This window comes from Macrotis lagotis, chromosome 2 (assembly GCF_037893015.1).
Source record: "Macrotis lagotis isolate mMagLag1 chromosome 2, bilby.v1.9.chrom.fasta, whole genome shotgun sequence".
NCBI classification, from domain to species: Eukaryota; Metazoa; Chordata; class Mammalia; order Peramelemorphia; family Peramelidae; genus Macrotis; species Macrotis lagotis.
Genome location: NC_133659.1, coordinates 80,327,389 through 80,341,311, shown reverse-complemented (window position 1 = coordinate 80,341,311; position 13,923 = coordinate 80,327,389). Strand labels below are relative to the sequence as shown.

At 37.5% G+C, this 13,923-nt stretch overlaps 1 protein-coding gene and 1 long non-coding RNA gene across 5 annotated transcripts in view; one reads left to right on the top strand and one right to left on the bottom strand.

Moving 5' to 3' along the window:
- TRMT1L (tRNA methyltransferase 1L) overlaps positions 1 to 11,287 on the top strand; it is a 54,250-nt gene extending 42,963 nt beyond the window's left edge. For 3 of the 4 annotated variants that reach the window (XM_074222233.1, XM_074222232.1, XM_074222234.1), the window contains 5 exons: positions 459 to 537; positions 3,429 to 3,595; positions 4,451 to 4,510; positions 6,024 to 6,150; positions 6,260 to 8,112. In XM_074222233.1, coding sequence (XP_074078334.1) covers positions 459 to 537; positions 3,429 to 3,595; positions 4,451 to 4,510; positions 6,024 to 6,150; positions 6,260 to 6,554 — 728 coding nt within the window. In that variant the 3' untranslated portion in view covers positions 6,555 to 8,112. Of the gene's footprint in view, positions 1 to 458; positions 538 to 3,428; positions 3,596 to 4,450; positions 4,511 to 6,023; positions 6,151 to 6,259; positions 8,113 to 10,952; positions 11,079 to 11,182 lie in introns of those variants that run through there. The other variant, XR_012475626.1, reaches the window with a different exon arrangement.
- LOC141512894 (uncharacterized) lies at positions 353 to 2,828 on the bottom strand. Its single transcript, XR_012475627.1, has 4 exons — positions 2,656 to 2,828; positions 1,830 to 1,929; positions 1,001 to 1,126; positions 353 to 503 (listed from the first exon to the last, which is right to left on the bottom strand). It is a non-coding gene; the product is annotated as an uncharacterized LOC141512894 (long non-coding RNA).
- Positions 11,288 to 13,923: the final 2,636 nt, after the last annotated feature.

Genomic DNA, 13,923 nt, shown 5'->3' with positions numbered 1-13,923 from the left:
AGAAAAAGTTTTCTTTTGGGCTGTGGGAGAGAGATGGACCCATGAGCCCAGGCCAGTTGGAGGAGGAATAAAAGTGGGGAAGGTCTTACCTTAACTAGCTCTCTGGGAGCTTTGGCTATCCTAGAGTAGATTGGAAGGTACCAAACTACTTCCAACTTGCTATAGATCCCACAGTAGCAGGAGAACCAGGGTAGTCTCTCCATCCTCAGAGCCAGAGCTGACCCGGGATGATGACAGACCTCCCAGCATCAGACATACTCCTTTGATATTATTCCACTGGTGAAGTCAGTTCATAGAATGAAGAGTTGGCTTTTCAGGAGTTTGTGGTTTTGTTTGCATTTTCCCGGTCCTAACAAAAACTGTTTTGTTCTGATATGAATGCATTTTAATTTCCTTAATTCTTCAGTTGGGGGGGGTCTTTTCTTATCTTACACCTTTTTCTTTTCTTCTTGGTACAGAAAATCCATATAGACAATTACCCTGTGACTGCCATGGAAGTATGCCTGGAAAGACAGCAATAGAACTGGGTCCTTTATGGTATGTACTGAAGAATAAAATAATATTCACAATTGCTTATTATAGCAAAGATTTAATTCTCAGAGACAACTGCAACAAAGTTTTAGACTATAGAATGTGATCACCTCTTTCTATTCAGACCTCACCTGTTAACAAGGAGCATAATTTGAGATTTACTCCTTTACACTGCCCATTGCTGTCAAGAGCTTACATCCTCCCAGATATCAGGAGGCCGAGGCTCCTGATTGACTTTACCTGTAACTAGCAGGTTCATCTAAAGCAAGTCACTCAACTTCCCTGGCCTGCTCCAGAGATATGCCTGGAGAAAAATCTCTGAATGAGGGGTCAAGAATCATCTCTTCATCCTGCCCAAGTCACTGGTCCACCTCCTGGACCTGCCCTTTCTTTTATGAATTAACGGGTTTAGATCAAGCATTCCTTCTAGCTTTAATATATATGTACTTGGCAAACATGAATGTCCTACCATTATGTCAGGGAAGCCTCCTTTTCATGCATAAATCAGTTATGAGTTGTAGGAATCTTAACAGTTTTAAGCTTTTACTCAGAATCTTCTCAGACCTGCTCCAGAAATAAATTTCTTCTATTACTTCTGAAAAGTGATAATGAAAAGATGAAATTTAGAGGATTATCATGGGTTGGATTTTATGTATGGATTTGTTGTGGTTTTTTTATTGCTCTCATCACAGAATATCAGTTAGAAAGAGCCTCAGGAGATCCTCTACTCCAGCCCAACCCTAATAACCTTTCTCAAGTCATCCAGCATTCCTTCCCTCTTCAGTGATCAAGAATTTTCTAAATCACAAGATTTTTCAACTCTGAAAAGCACTGTACTAACAAAATCAGTCAAGAAAAACCATAGTTTAACAGAGGAGATGGACTTAAGGATGTAATGCTCAAAAAATGACACCCTAATGTCTTATTTTTTAAAAAAAGAAAGGAAGGGCAGCTAGGTGGCTCAGTGGATAAAGCACCAGCCCTGGAGTCAGGACTACCTGGGTTCAAATCCGGTCTCAGACACTTAATAATTACCTAGCTGTGTGGCCTTGGGCAAGCCACTTAACCCCATTTGCCTTGCAAAAACCTAAAATAAATAAATAAATAAAAAGTAAAAAAAGGAATGTAATAAAAGTTGGAGCACAGTTTTATACATGTGAAATGGTTAAATACATAAATAATAAATAGTGCTGCTCAGTCTGTACTCTTTAGGCCATAGGAGAAGAAGGGAAGACTAGCCTTCCTCAGTTCCCAATTCCTACTGTACCAGAAAATATATAATAAATAAGACCCTTTACCTTGACAAAGACTTGAAGTTTGCTTATGGAAATGGTCATTGGAAGGGCTGCAGCTTAAGAGTTATTATGAAGTAGTTCAGTTTTCTGTTTGTCTCAGTTTCTCATGGGGGAAAAAATGACATAAAAGAAAATTCAAAATTTGTATTATGCTCAAAATATTCTCTCATTAATCACATTGGAACAACTTTACATTTTTAAAAAAAATACACTATATGAAAACTGACGGTGTTTATATTGTACAAATCCATACATCTGCCTCTTCAACATGATACCTATTACTTCTAGTTCTTCCTTTTAGGACCAAGTAACAAAATTAAAAATCTTCTTTCATATATATATATATATGAAACAACCCTTCAATACTTGAAAACAATTTGAATACATCATATTCCCAAGGCAAAAACCCTTAACAGCATGGTCAAAAGAAAATGTGAAGGGTATGAAATCTTATGACCTAGTTTGAAATTCTAGCTCTTTTGCTAAGTATTCATCTGATCTTAAGCAAGTCAACTTGACATTCTGTGCCACATCTTTGTAATCTGTAAATTAATGGAGTTCTACTAGATGACCTAAATTCCCTCCTGACCCCAGATGGTTTTATAAATCCTTTCAAACAATCCTTGTGTGGCATGGTTCTGAGGCCCCTCAGCATCCTAATCACCCTACTCTCACTGTATTCTTTCTTTTCACCTTCATTCCTTTTTCTTTTTTATTAATTTTTTTATTGTTGTACAAATTATTTTTTATACAATATTAAAATATTCTTGCTTAAGTGTAAACATAATACCCCTCCCCCAAAAAAATATACCATCAGCTCTCTCATCACCTTCATTCCTAAAGCTTGGTGTCCACACATTTCAACAATATACGCCAGATGTGATCTGATTTGGAGCAAAGTACAATGTGACTGTGGTCAAAATTATTTTGAATATTATTTTTTTAGCAATATAGCCTAAAATCACATTAGTTTTGTGGCTGCCATATACTTTTGACTCTTGAGTTTCCATTAACAACACTCCTTCCCCCCCTACTCCCCACCCCTGGTCTTTTTCACATGAACTGTTTTGTAATCCAATGTTCCAATATATTAAGCAACTGAAATTTACTTTTTTCAAGTATAAGTTGTTTTTTTCTTTTTTATTACATGACCTTTTGGAGCAACACACCACAGTAACTCCTCCCTCCAATTTCCACATCTCTTAATTGGTGTCTGTTGCTCTGCATGGTTCAGTCATATTTTCATGTGTAATGTATAGTATCCATTTAGTCCAAGCTCTAAAGGCAGAGACTGAATCTCTCTCCAGCACCCAAAAGAGGGACACCTTACATATAACAGAAGCATGCATTTTATTCTTAACTAATCCCACTAGTATTATTATTAAGCACTTGATTGAGATCATAAAAAATCTTTAGCCCAGAGAATAGCGATTTAAATTTTAATTTTAAAATTGAATCACAAATTCTTTATCTTGAGTGTTAGCACTCCCAGTAACACAGAATTATATAGATCAGTTGGTGGTTAAGTGATGGAGTTCTTTTCCTTTAAAGACTTTATGTATTTCTCAGATTCATACTTTTTTATTTTCTTTATTTGAACAGGTCAAGTTCCCTATTTAATACTGGATTCCTCCGAAGAATGCTGTTTGAAGCAGTTCAGCATGGTTTAGACGACATTCAGCCCCTAATAAAGACTTTGATCTGTGAGGCAGAGTGCACCACTCTAAAACAGTTTTCAATTCATGCACCTACAAATCTTAATAAGCAAGGTAAAATTTATAAGCAAGGAAATGTTAGAGCTCTCACCAAAAATATTTGTCTTTATTGGAATCTCCATTCATTTTATAATTTATAAGTGATGCGATGAATTATTATGCTTTCAACCAAGGTTCTCTTTTCAGAACAGGGAAAAATTTAAAAATTATTAGAAACTACAACATATTATACATTAGCAAATCTGAGAATTCAAAGGAAGTGGATAATTGTCTACAGCATTGGTGTATCATACTCAAATAGAAATAGGACTACTAATCTTCAAACCTATAAATTGACTTATATCAACATTATTGATTTATCATGTTTGAAGAACAATTAATATATATGTTTCAAAATTCTTTTGAAAAATATAGATAAGTCCTTGTTTCAAGTCATGGTTGTTGGTTTAAGATCAGAATATTTATATAATTTATGTTCAGGCTTAATCAGAGGGATAGAACATTGTATTGTCTTAAATGAGAAGCTAAAGGTTCTTTGCTATATAATTAATCCCTTTTTCTGACCTTTAGAAAAAGTACTGTTGAAAGTCCTATAATCTGACCACAAATTTCTATATACAACTTTTTTGGGTCTTTGCCAAATAACTCTAGAAAGTTGTTCATCCTTTTTCGCTACTTTCTTCCATAAATGTATTCATGGTATAATCTTAGTCTCTGATTAAGACCTGGGACTGTTACTCCTACCTTTTCTTCCATCTTCAAATTCAAAGATAATTCAAATAAAACTTGAGGCAGGGGAAAAGGGGTGGAGGGTTGGAGAGCATCGATGATTTCATATTTAATCTAATTTTTGTTGTCATAATCATTATATAAAATTTTGTATTCCCATTTTTGCTCTTTTTCTTTTAGAGGAATGTGGTGTAGTTATTAAAACACCAGATACTGGAACGGATTATTATGTTGTACATGGTATGTATTTTATTTACTAAAAAATACATAAAAATCTTATTATTATGACAGTTTATGCATTGAAAATACCTTATTAGCAGTTCTATACGTCTCTAGTCTGATGATATTTGGAAGTAGTAAAGAAGACAAAGGTACCTTTCAAATCAAAGAAAGATTACATTTTATTTGGCAAGGCTACAGCTAAGTATATGATTATATTCTAGTTATTTAAATATGTTATATATGCTATCTGAACTCTCTAATGAGCATTTGATTAGTCAAAATACGACATTCCTCAACCTTGAGAGTATTCTTTGTGTGCTTATTCATTGAACTGTATGCCCATATTTATTCAAGGCAATGTAAGTTCTATAGCATATTTAGATTGTTATTTTTCCAGATTTCTGTTTTTAGTGAACCATAAGTAGCAGTCAATTATATAAAACCTTAGACTTTAAAATGTTTTTTGGATATCTGCCCCCCAAAAATACAAGGGTTCATTTTTTTCCTGAAAAAAAATAGTAGTAAATTAGAAGAGAAAGATCTAGATTTATGTCCCAACTCTTTTTATTTCACCTTCAGAGAGGTAGGAAGTGTTGGTGTTGGGGGGGAGGGTAAAAAAAAAATTTAAGGTCTGAGAGTGTTTTCCCCCTCTTCATTTACACATATTTCGATAGTTTCCCTTAATATTCTAGATCTTCTGTTTCTCCAACTGAATTTTTTTACTTTTTCTAGCTCTTTAATTTAGTTTAATACGTATAGCACTAAAGCTGTAAATCATCCTTGGAAATATTTTTCTCTTTAATGTTGCCAGGGTCCAGCCGTAGGCACTTGAATATTCAAAAGGAGGTGTATTCCATCATCTCTACATCCAGGGCTAGGCATTGTATTTAGTATTGATTCATCACAATTTAGTTCATTGCAGTGGATGAATTTTTCACTCATTTCAAGCTCTGAATATTTTTGTGGATTGTGTTTTTGGTGAATTTATCATCAAATAACTTTCATTGGCTTCATTCTATTTATCAGAAAATATATGAGACATCTATTAAAAATGTTTAAATTTAGTTGGGAAGAGAAACATGAAATAGTCAATAGCAAATGGTATAATAGTAATTAACTTCCAGAGAACTTGATCTGATTTCATTTTGTCCACAACATTGTCTCTGTGAGGAAAAATAAGTATTGACCCATTTTGCTTATGAGGTACCCGAGGACTAGAACTTGTGATTTGCAAGTATAGCATAAGGAGTTAAATTACAATATTCAGCCTTAAACTAGCAGGTGAGTCCAGCTATTTTATATAAAGATACGATAATTCTGTTGTCTCCTAAAGAAATCATTGATTAGGTTTTTTTTTTTTCTTACATGACTTTAAGGAGTGAGGAAGCAGAAAATTTAAAACAAAAGTTTAATTGATAGCAAAAATATATCTTTCTTGTTTAAAGCAATGAACCATGCTTAACAAGATATTTTATAAACATGTTATTGCATATATCTTTAAATAAACTAAACCAATGTTTCCATATTTCAGGAAAGAGGAAAAGTAATGAAATATGCAGAAATGCTACCAAGAAACAAAGGGCAGATGTCAATGCCGAGCATCCTCCCTTCTACTACAACATCCATAGACACAGTATCAAGGGAATGAACATGCCAAAGTAAGAGAGCACATGATGCCACAGCATATAATGGTGGTTATTGGTTTTGAAAGTCATCTGATTCGAGGGAAAAGGAAAGCATTCTTCATTTTTCCTTTCTCCTTGGCAGGTTAAATAAGTTTCTGCAGTATCTCTCCCAAGCTGGCTTCCGGGTGAGTCGCACCCACTTTGACCCCATGGGAGTCCGTACAGATGCACCTCTGAGCCAGTTCAAAGCTATTCTGATGAAGTACAGCACACCCACCTACACCGGAGGACAGGCTGAGGGTCACATACAGCCCACAGCCGACGAGACAAGAGCAGACTCCACTCCTTCGTCAGCGGATGGCCGAGCTGACAGGGCCATGGGGAATGATAAATCCAGTGAGGAGAATTTGTTCCCAGATGTCCTGATCAATGACTAGAGAGCTCCTGTTCTGTGATTTAATTCCCATGATGTAACAAATATAAAAGTCATATTTTTATATAGAAACCTCAGCAGTTTCTGAGTTGGTCTGGAGAACTTTGTTTTGAAACGTTCTTATTCTAAAGGAGTTTCAGAATTTTACAGATGTTTCATGTGATACAAATTTTGTGGTTGAAGTCACCCCTCAGGTTAAATAACCTGGAAGAGTTTCATAACTGATTGATGTGTACATTCTCATAGCAGTTTTGAAATACTTTAAATTGCACATTACCACATGAGCCTATTCACTATATTTATGGTAAATAAACTTTTTATAGGGCAGATAGAGGGAGCCAGAAGCCTTTTAAGTATTACCATGACCTTGAGCTTACAAATATTTCTTCTGGGCCTACATTGTATCTCATAATTAAGTAGCTAAAAGTATTGGTACTGCTCATGCAATCCGGCATGAGATTTATATATCAGATTTATCTGTGCCAAAGGTAGAAGTGACGAATACTTTACAAGTAAAAAGGGAGAGGGATTGGTGTGCAGGAAATTTGTCTTATGCATAAGAGGCCTTTTTTTAATTATAATGTAATCGATCAGACACACATCTTCAGATCAACGAGTAAATGACCTTATTGCCTCACACACTGCATAAACACATTAATCTGACTAATCTGCCTTTTAAAAGTAAAATGTAATCTTATGAAATGATTTTTCATTTTCAGTCTTAAGCATTCTATAAAAAGCATTTTATATAAGTATCAAAGTAAAAAGACTAAAAAATAGATTTATTTTTCTATTCCCTTCTATCATGTGAAGAGCTAAAGTTTGGAGAAATCACTAACTGGTCTTGTTTTATCCTTTTAATTGGCTGGTTGCTTCTAAGAATACTAGCATTTTACTCATGGAAGAGCTTTTTAGGCCCTTTAACTTTAGGACTTAAATAACATTACAAGCTTTCCCAAAACTACAAGCTTCTTCCCTCTATTAAGTTATTTTTCCATCAACATGTTTTAAATCCCTAAAATATTAGAGCCTGCTTTAAGAGAAGCATGGGGCGGGGGGGCAACACAGAGCTGGGAGGAAGAAATGGGCCAGACTTGTGATTTCACTGGTGTAGGGAACTCTTGGTGGGAAAACTTTGTCCACCAAAGCAGATATACAAGTACTCTTTTTTAGAGAATTGCCTTTGGCACTGAGGCTTTAAATGACTTGCTTGGAGTTACACAGCCAAAATGTGTCAGTAGCCAGACTTGAACCTGTGTTCCTTCTGCTGTCACATAAAATGTTATTACTCAGTGAATTTCAGAGAAAATCCAGTGGTAGCTTCTGACATTTAAAAAAAAACGGACACTTGGACTTCACATATTTTTAATGCATTGCTCTTTCCCAAGTTCTCAGAGTTGTCATATATAATGAACAATCACTGCAAAAAAGCATTCCCATAGTTCATTCTCCTTTTGCAAGCCCAGGTTTTCTCCTGAATTATTAGTTTCAGTTTATATTGACAATGTGCCAGTCTTCAAATTGTTGTAAGGAAAATAAATACTTACAGAAGATCTTTATAATTCCTTGAAATTTCTTAGAGAAAAAAAGTGGTCCAGTCTACTACAACTTGGAAAAATATGTTGATCAGTATGAAAATGTAATAACTACCATTTCAGAATCTCCTTGCAAGTTACGAGGTGAAATGGCACAGCATTCCTAGAAAACTCTCGTGATTTCTTGCATGAACACTCATGCTATCCCCTTCCTGAATGAGTGCCACATATGTATCTTCTGAGCTCTGTGGTCCCCTGCTTCCTCTTTCATATGCAAATTAACCACCAAGCTTAGTTTCATCTTCCTTCAGACTTTATTAGAAGGGAACTCAGCAGCCATTTAACCCAATCTATACTGCAAAAAAGGACCCTTCCTAAAATATCCAGTAAGCTGCCTAGAATTGCTAGAAGACCTCCAAAGAGAAGAACCCAATGCCTCCAAAGTAACTCATTCTACTTGAGGATAACTATAATCTGTAGAAAGTTCTCCCTTACATCAAGCCTAAATTTGCCTCACCAACTCCCATGCTTTGCTTCTATTCTGCCCTGTCTTAGGTCAGTAAGATCAACTCAGTTCTTCAGCATTGGGTCACATAAACAGCCAATCTTTTTTCAAAATAATTCCCCGGTCCCTTCAGTATGGCTGCTCTGCAATGTCCAGGAAGGACCAGCATCACTGATATGAGAGCTTGTTGAGCCCTTTTCAGAGCCACCCATCCATCTTTGGGGTCCTGTCACTCAGTTCTCACCTGTGATTCCAAAAAACTGTAGCATGCCCTCTGGCCACAGCCTAGTAAAGCCATCTCAGCAGAAAGGGTGTACCTGGTTGAGGGGCAACTTACAGATATACAGACCTGTGAGTTAGGGGGATATTTACCAATAGGATGTGAAGACTTCCCCTGCCAGAATGGATGTATGAGAATGGTTTGTTTCATGAAATGAGCACTTTTAAAGGCATTGAAGATCAGGCTATTGCCTATCATCTTGACTTTTGTCCTACCCTTGGATTTCAATGACTGAAAAAAAGAATGAGGCTGACTGTGCCTCACATCCATTCCATATGAGGCTCAAGACATCACCTTGCAATGTCACTGGACCTCTTCAGAACAAAGGACAAACTCGGGATGTTCTGCCTTTCCTAAGATGTATACAAAAACAAATATAGTATTTCAGATGTGTTCTGACCAGGGCAGAGTCTAGGGTAGGGATTATCATCCCATTCCTGAAAGGTATATATCTTAATGAATCCTAAGATAAAATTGACTTTTTTGACCAAATAATTACACTGACTCGTTGAATTTGTGGCCTACCAAAACTCCAGATCTTTTTCAAATCAGATTCATTTTTTTTAAACCTATATGTACATCACTTTATATTCTTCAGTTTTTATCTTGGAGAGGCAGCATCATGAAATTAAAGATCCTAATTGCTTCTCCCTGCCCCTAATCATCTACAGTTTGACCTACTCTTCCGGCCTATCATGATATTTTTGGATCCTATCATCCAGGGTTAGTTATCTCCCAATTGTCTGCCTTCTGAGAATTGATATGAGCTGGAGCTTTAATTTCATTGATGTAAAGGACTGCTAGAAAAGAAGATTCCCTCTACTACTGTGGGTCAGTTCCTTCTCTGTAATTTAATCTTAGCTGCCTAGAAAGATTAAGTGACTTACCCGAGGTGGGATTTCAAATGATGCTCTGAGACCAGCACTCTGTCCAGGTAACCACAGCTTCCTCTCCAGTCATCAATAAAGGAATTTTTTTTTATTTTAATTTTTTTTTACCCCAGCTTCAATGCAAAAAAGCAAGTTTCAACATCTATCCACAACCTTGAGTTTCAAATTCTCTCCATTCCTCCCAACCCACTCCCACCATTGAGAAAGCAAGTTATTTGGTATAGGTTAAAAATGTGTAGCCACAAAACACATTACTACAATAGTCATGTAGTAAAAGTAAACATCCCTCCCCCTACACACAAGGAAAGAGAAACTTCAAGAAAAATAGAGTAGGGAGATAAATGTGCTTCAGTTTATATTCAGATACCATCACTTCTGTCTCTGGGATAGATCGCATTCTTTATCATAAGTCCATCAGAGAAATTGCTTCAATATTTTTTCTCACAGTTGCTATTACTAGCTGTGTTTCCCTCCATCCTTTCCGCCCATTAATTTTGTTCTCTCCTTTCACCTTGTCCCTTCTCAAAAGTCCCTCCTCTCCCACAATCTTCCCCCTTCTCTCAGCTATACCTCCTTCCCTCCCCTTGTCCCCTTTCATCCCTTTCCTCCCCTATTTTCTTCTAGGATAAGAGATTTCTAGACCTTATTTAAAGTGTGTATGTTATTTCCTCTCTGAGCTGCTTCTAATGAGAATGAAGGCTCACTCATTCCCTTTAATCTCCCTCCTTCCACTCCACTGCAAAAGCTTTTTCTTTCCTCTTTTACATGAAATAGCTTAACCCATTATACCTCTCCTTTCCCTTTCTCCAAGTACATTTCCTTTCTTGCCCATTAACTCCATCTTTTTAACATATTTTAATATAATTTAATATAATTTATATGTAAGTTAATATATATATATAATTAATATAATTTAATATTATATTTTAATATATTAATTTAATATATTAGACCTTCATATTCAACTTCTAACTGCTCTAACAAATGAGAAGGTTCATATGATTTATCAGTATCATCTTCCCATGCTTTCACTATGCTTACTTGAGTCCTGTACATGAAGATCAAAATTTCTGTTCAGCTCTCGTTTCAGCCAGAAAGTTTGAAAGTCCTGAATTTCATTCAATGAAAGAGGATGGTTAGTTTTGCTGGGTAGTTGGTTCTTTGTTATAATCTAAGCTCTTTTGCCTTCCAGAATATCATATTCCAAGCCCTATGAGCCTTTAATGTAGATGCTGCTAAATCCTGTGTAATCCTGACTGTAGCACCATGGTAATTGAATTGTTTCTGGATGCTTGAAATACTTTCTCTAACTTGGGAGGTACAGTATTCCTGGGAGTTTTTCTTTTTCTTTGGGGGGAGGAGCTGTATCTCAGAAGGTGATAAATGGATTCGCTCAATTTCTATTTTATCCTTTGCTTCTAGGATATCAGGACAATTTTCCTGGATCATTTCTTGAAAAATGAAGTCTAGGCTCTTTTCTGGTCATGACTTTCAGGTAGGCCAATAATTTTTAAATTATCTCTCCTGGATCTGTTTTCTAGGTCAGCTGTTTTTCCAATGAGATATTTCACATTTTCCTCTAGTTTTTTATTCTTTTGTTTTTGTTTTATTATTTCTTGATTTCTCACAAAGTCAACAGCTTCCCTTAGCTCTATTCTACATTTGAAGGAGGTATTTTCTTCAGGGAGATTTTGTATCTCCTTTTTCTTCTGGCCAATTCTGCTTTTTAAAGCTTTCTTCTCATTGGCCTTTTGGGTTTTTTTTTATTTGAACTAAACTGTTTGTTTTTTTTAACATGTTATTTTCTTCAGTATTTCTTTGTATCTCCTTCACCAAGCTGCTTACTTGGTTTTCATGCTTTTCCACTTTTCGCTCTCATTTATCATCCCAATTTTTCCTCTACCTCCCTTACGCTTTTCTAAGTTCATCCATAGCCTGAACCCATTTCCTATTTCTCTTGGAGGCTTTAGATACAGAAGCTTTGACTTTGTCATCTTTGAGTGTATCTTTTGATCCTCCATGAGACCAAAGTAATCTTCTGGTCAGGTTCTTTTTCTGTTGTTTGCTTATTTCCCAAGTCTATGATTTGATTTTACTCTTTGTTTAGGTAGAACTCTTCTTCCAGGGTGGAGGATGCACTGTCCCACCCTTCTGAGGGTTTTTGCAGCTATTTTCAGGGCCCCCAACCACCACCACCAGGGACCTCAGTTCCTCCAAGGTCTTATAAGAGGCTCTGACCACTCTCTTGCCTGTGCTCTGGTCTGTGGATGACCACAAGCACTCCCCTCTGCCCTGGAGCTGTGAGGGTGGGGGTCCCTGCTCCAATATGGTGGTATGGGGCCCTAGATTGTGACTTGTACCTGAGTATGGGCAAAGCCCCAGAGTCCTGCCCCAGGGATAGTGGAGAGACCTCTGCAATCTCCCCTGACCCCCTTACCATCCATGAGCTGAGTGCTCTGGAAGCAAGTGCCAGGTGACTCCCCAGGCCTGCTCCTGGTCCCTGGGACTGGAGCTGTGCTGAGGCCTGCACTGAGGCCTGCGCTGGACTGGACTCCACTTTCATTCTGGTGCAGCAGAGTTTTGCTACTGAGCTTCCCATTTGTTCTTTGCGATCCTTAGGCTAGAAACCACCCCTCCTGCCACAGACCCAGGCGCTCCCAGGTACCCAGGCACCATGCGGGCTGTTCCTGAATGGCTGGAGCTGGTTCCATCTGGTGGGGCTGGCTGGGCTGCGCTGTGGCCCTTTAACCCTTTGAAACAGAACCTTTCTGCTGATCTTTCAAGTTGTCTTGAGCTGGAAAATTGTTTCACTCAGTCTTTTTGTGGGTTCTGCCTCTCTAGAATTTGGTTACACTCATGATTTAAAGGCATTTGGAGTGGGCTAGGGGAGAGCTTCTGGGAATTCCTGCCTTTCCTTTGCCACCTTGGCTCCATTTCCCACCCCCCAAATAAGGATGTTTGGATGGTTGAATGGATCTGTCTATAGATCTATCTAAGCACTATCCAGTGCTTAGAACAGTACCTCATATATAAGGAAAGTAATAAAATCCTTGTTGACTGAAATCTCAAATGATTCTAAAACTCTATAGATTATTACCCAAAACCCATTCCCACCCCCCACCATAATTCTCATCCTCAGTCATCTCAAGCTTTCCAGCCCAAAGTTCTAACAAAATGCTACCCACCCCCCTCTTCCATTGAACTCTGAGATGCCTATTTCACAAACAGTAACCATCTTTTTCTTTCCTCCTCAGCCTTTTCCTCTTTCAAGCCTTCCATCAGTCAACAACACCTGGTTCCTAGTCACCCATTCTATTACTGGCTGCATTTTCATTCATTCATATCCCCTTTCACATTGAAACAAGGGAAAATCTCACCCTACCTGGGGACTCTCAAATATCTTAATCCCCCTAACCCCTATTCAGTTCCTATGACCTATACTCTTCCACCTCACCTTAACCCCATAAAAAGATAATCATACCCTGAGTCTTGCCATCATTCACAAATGCTTCCATTTCAAGGTCAAGAAATCTGAATCCCCTCAGTTGACCATTATCTATTGGCTTTTCGCCTCTCTTTCTACCTTCCCTTAGTCTTCTTTGTCCACACCATGAACTATCCTTTCCCCCTTTCAGTTCTCTCCTAGGTATTCCCCACCACTGCTGCACTAGCCAGTCTCTCCTCTTTTTTTGCTATCTTGATCCCTTGGTGAACAACTTCAACTGTACACTGTCTTTTTTTAGGTTTTGTTTTGTTTTGTTTTTTTTGCAAGGCAAATGGGGTTAAGTGGCTTGCCCAAGGCCACACAGCTAGGTAATTATTAAGTGTCTGAGACTTCTGACTCCAGGGCCGGTGATTTATCCACTGCACCACCTAGCCACCCCTAGTTTTTTAGGTTTGTTTGGGGTTTTTTGTACACTGTCTTCTGTTGAATCCTTGACCCCCTTATAATATCACCCAGTGCTCCCTTTCAAGATTCACTCCCACCATCTACTGCCTTTATTTCTACATATGCTGTTGAACAAAGATAGAAAACCACACAACCATTCTAACTTGTCCATTCCACCACTGCACCTTTACAGCTGCTAGGCAGTCTTTCCACATCTCCCTTATCAACATGTTATACCACTCTCTACAGTGACTATTCCAAACCATCTTCCCTC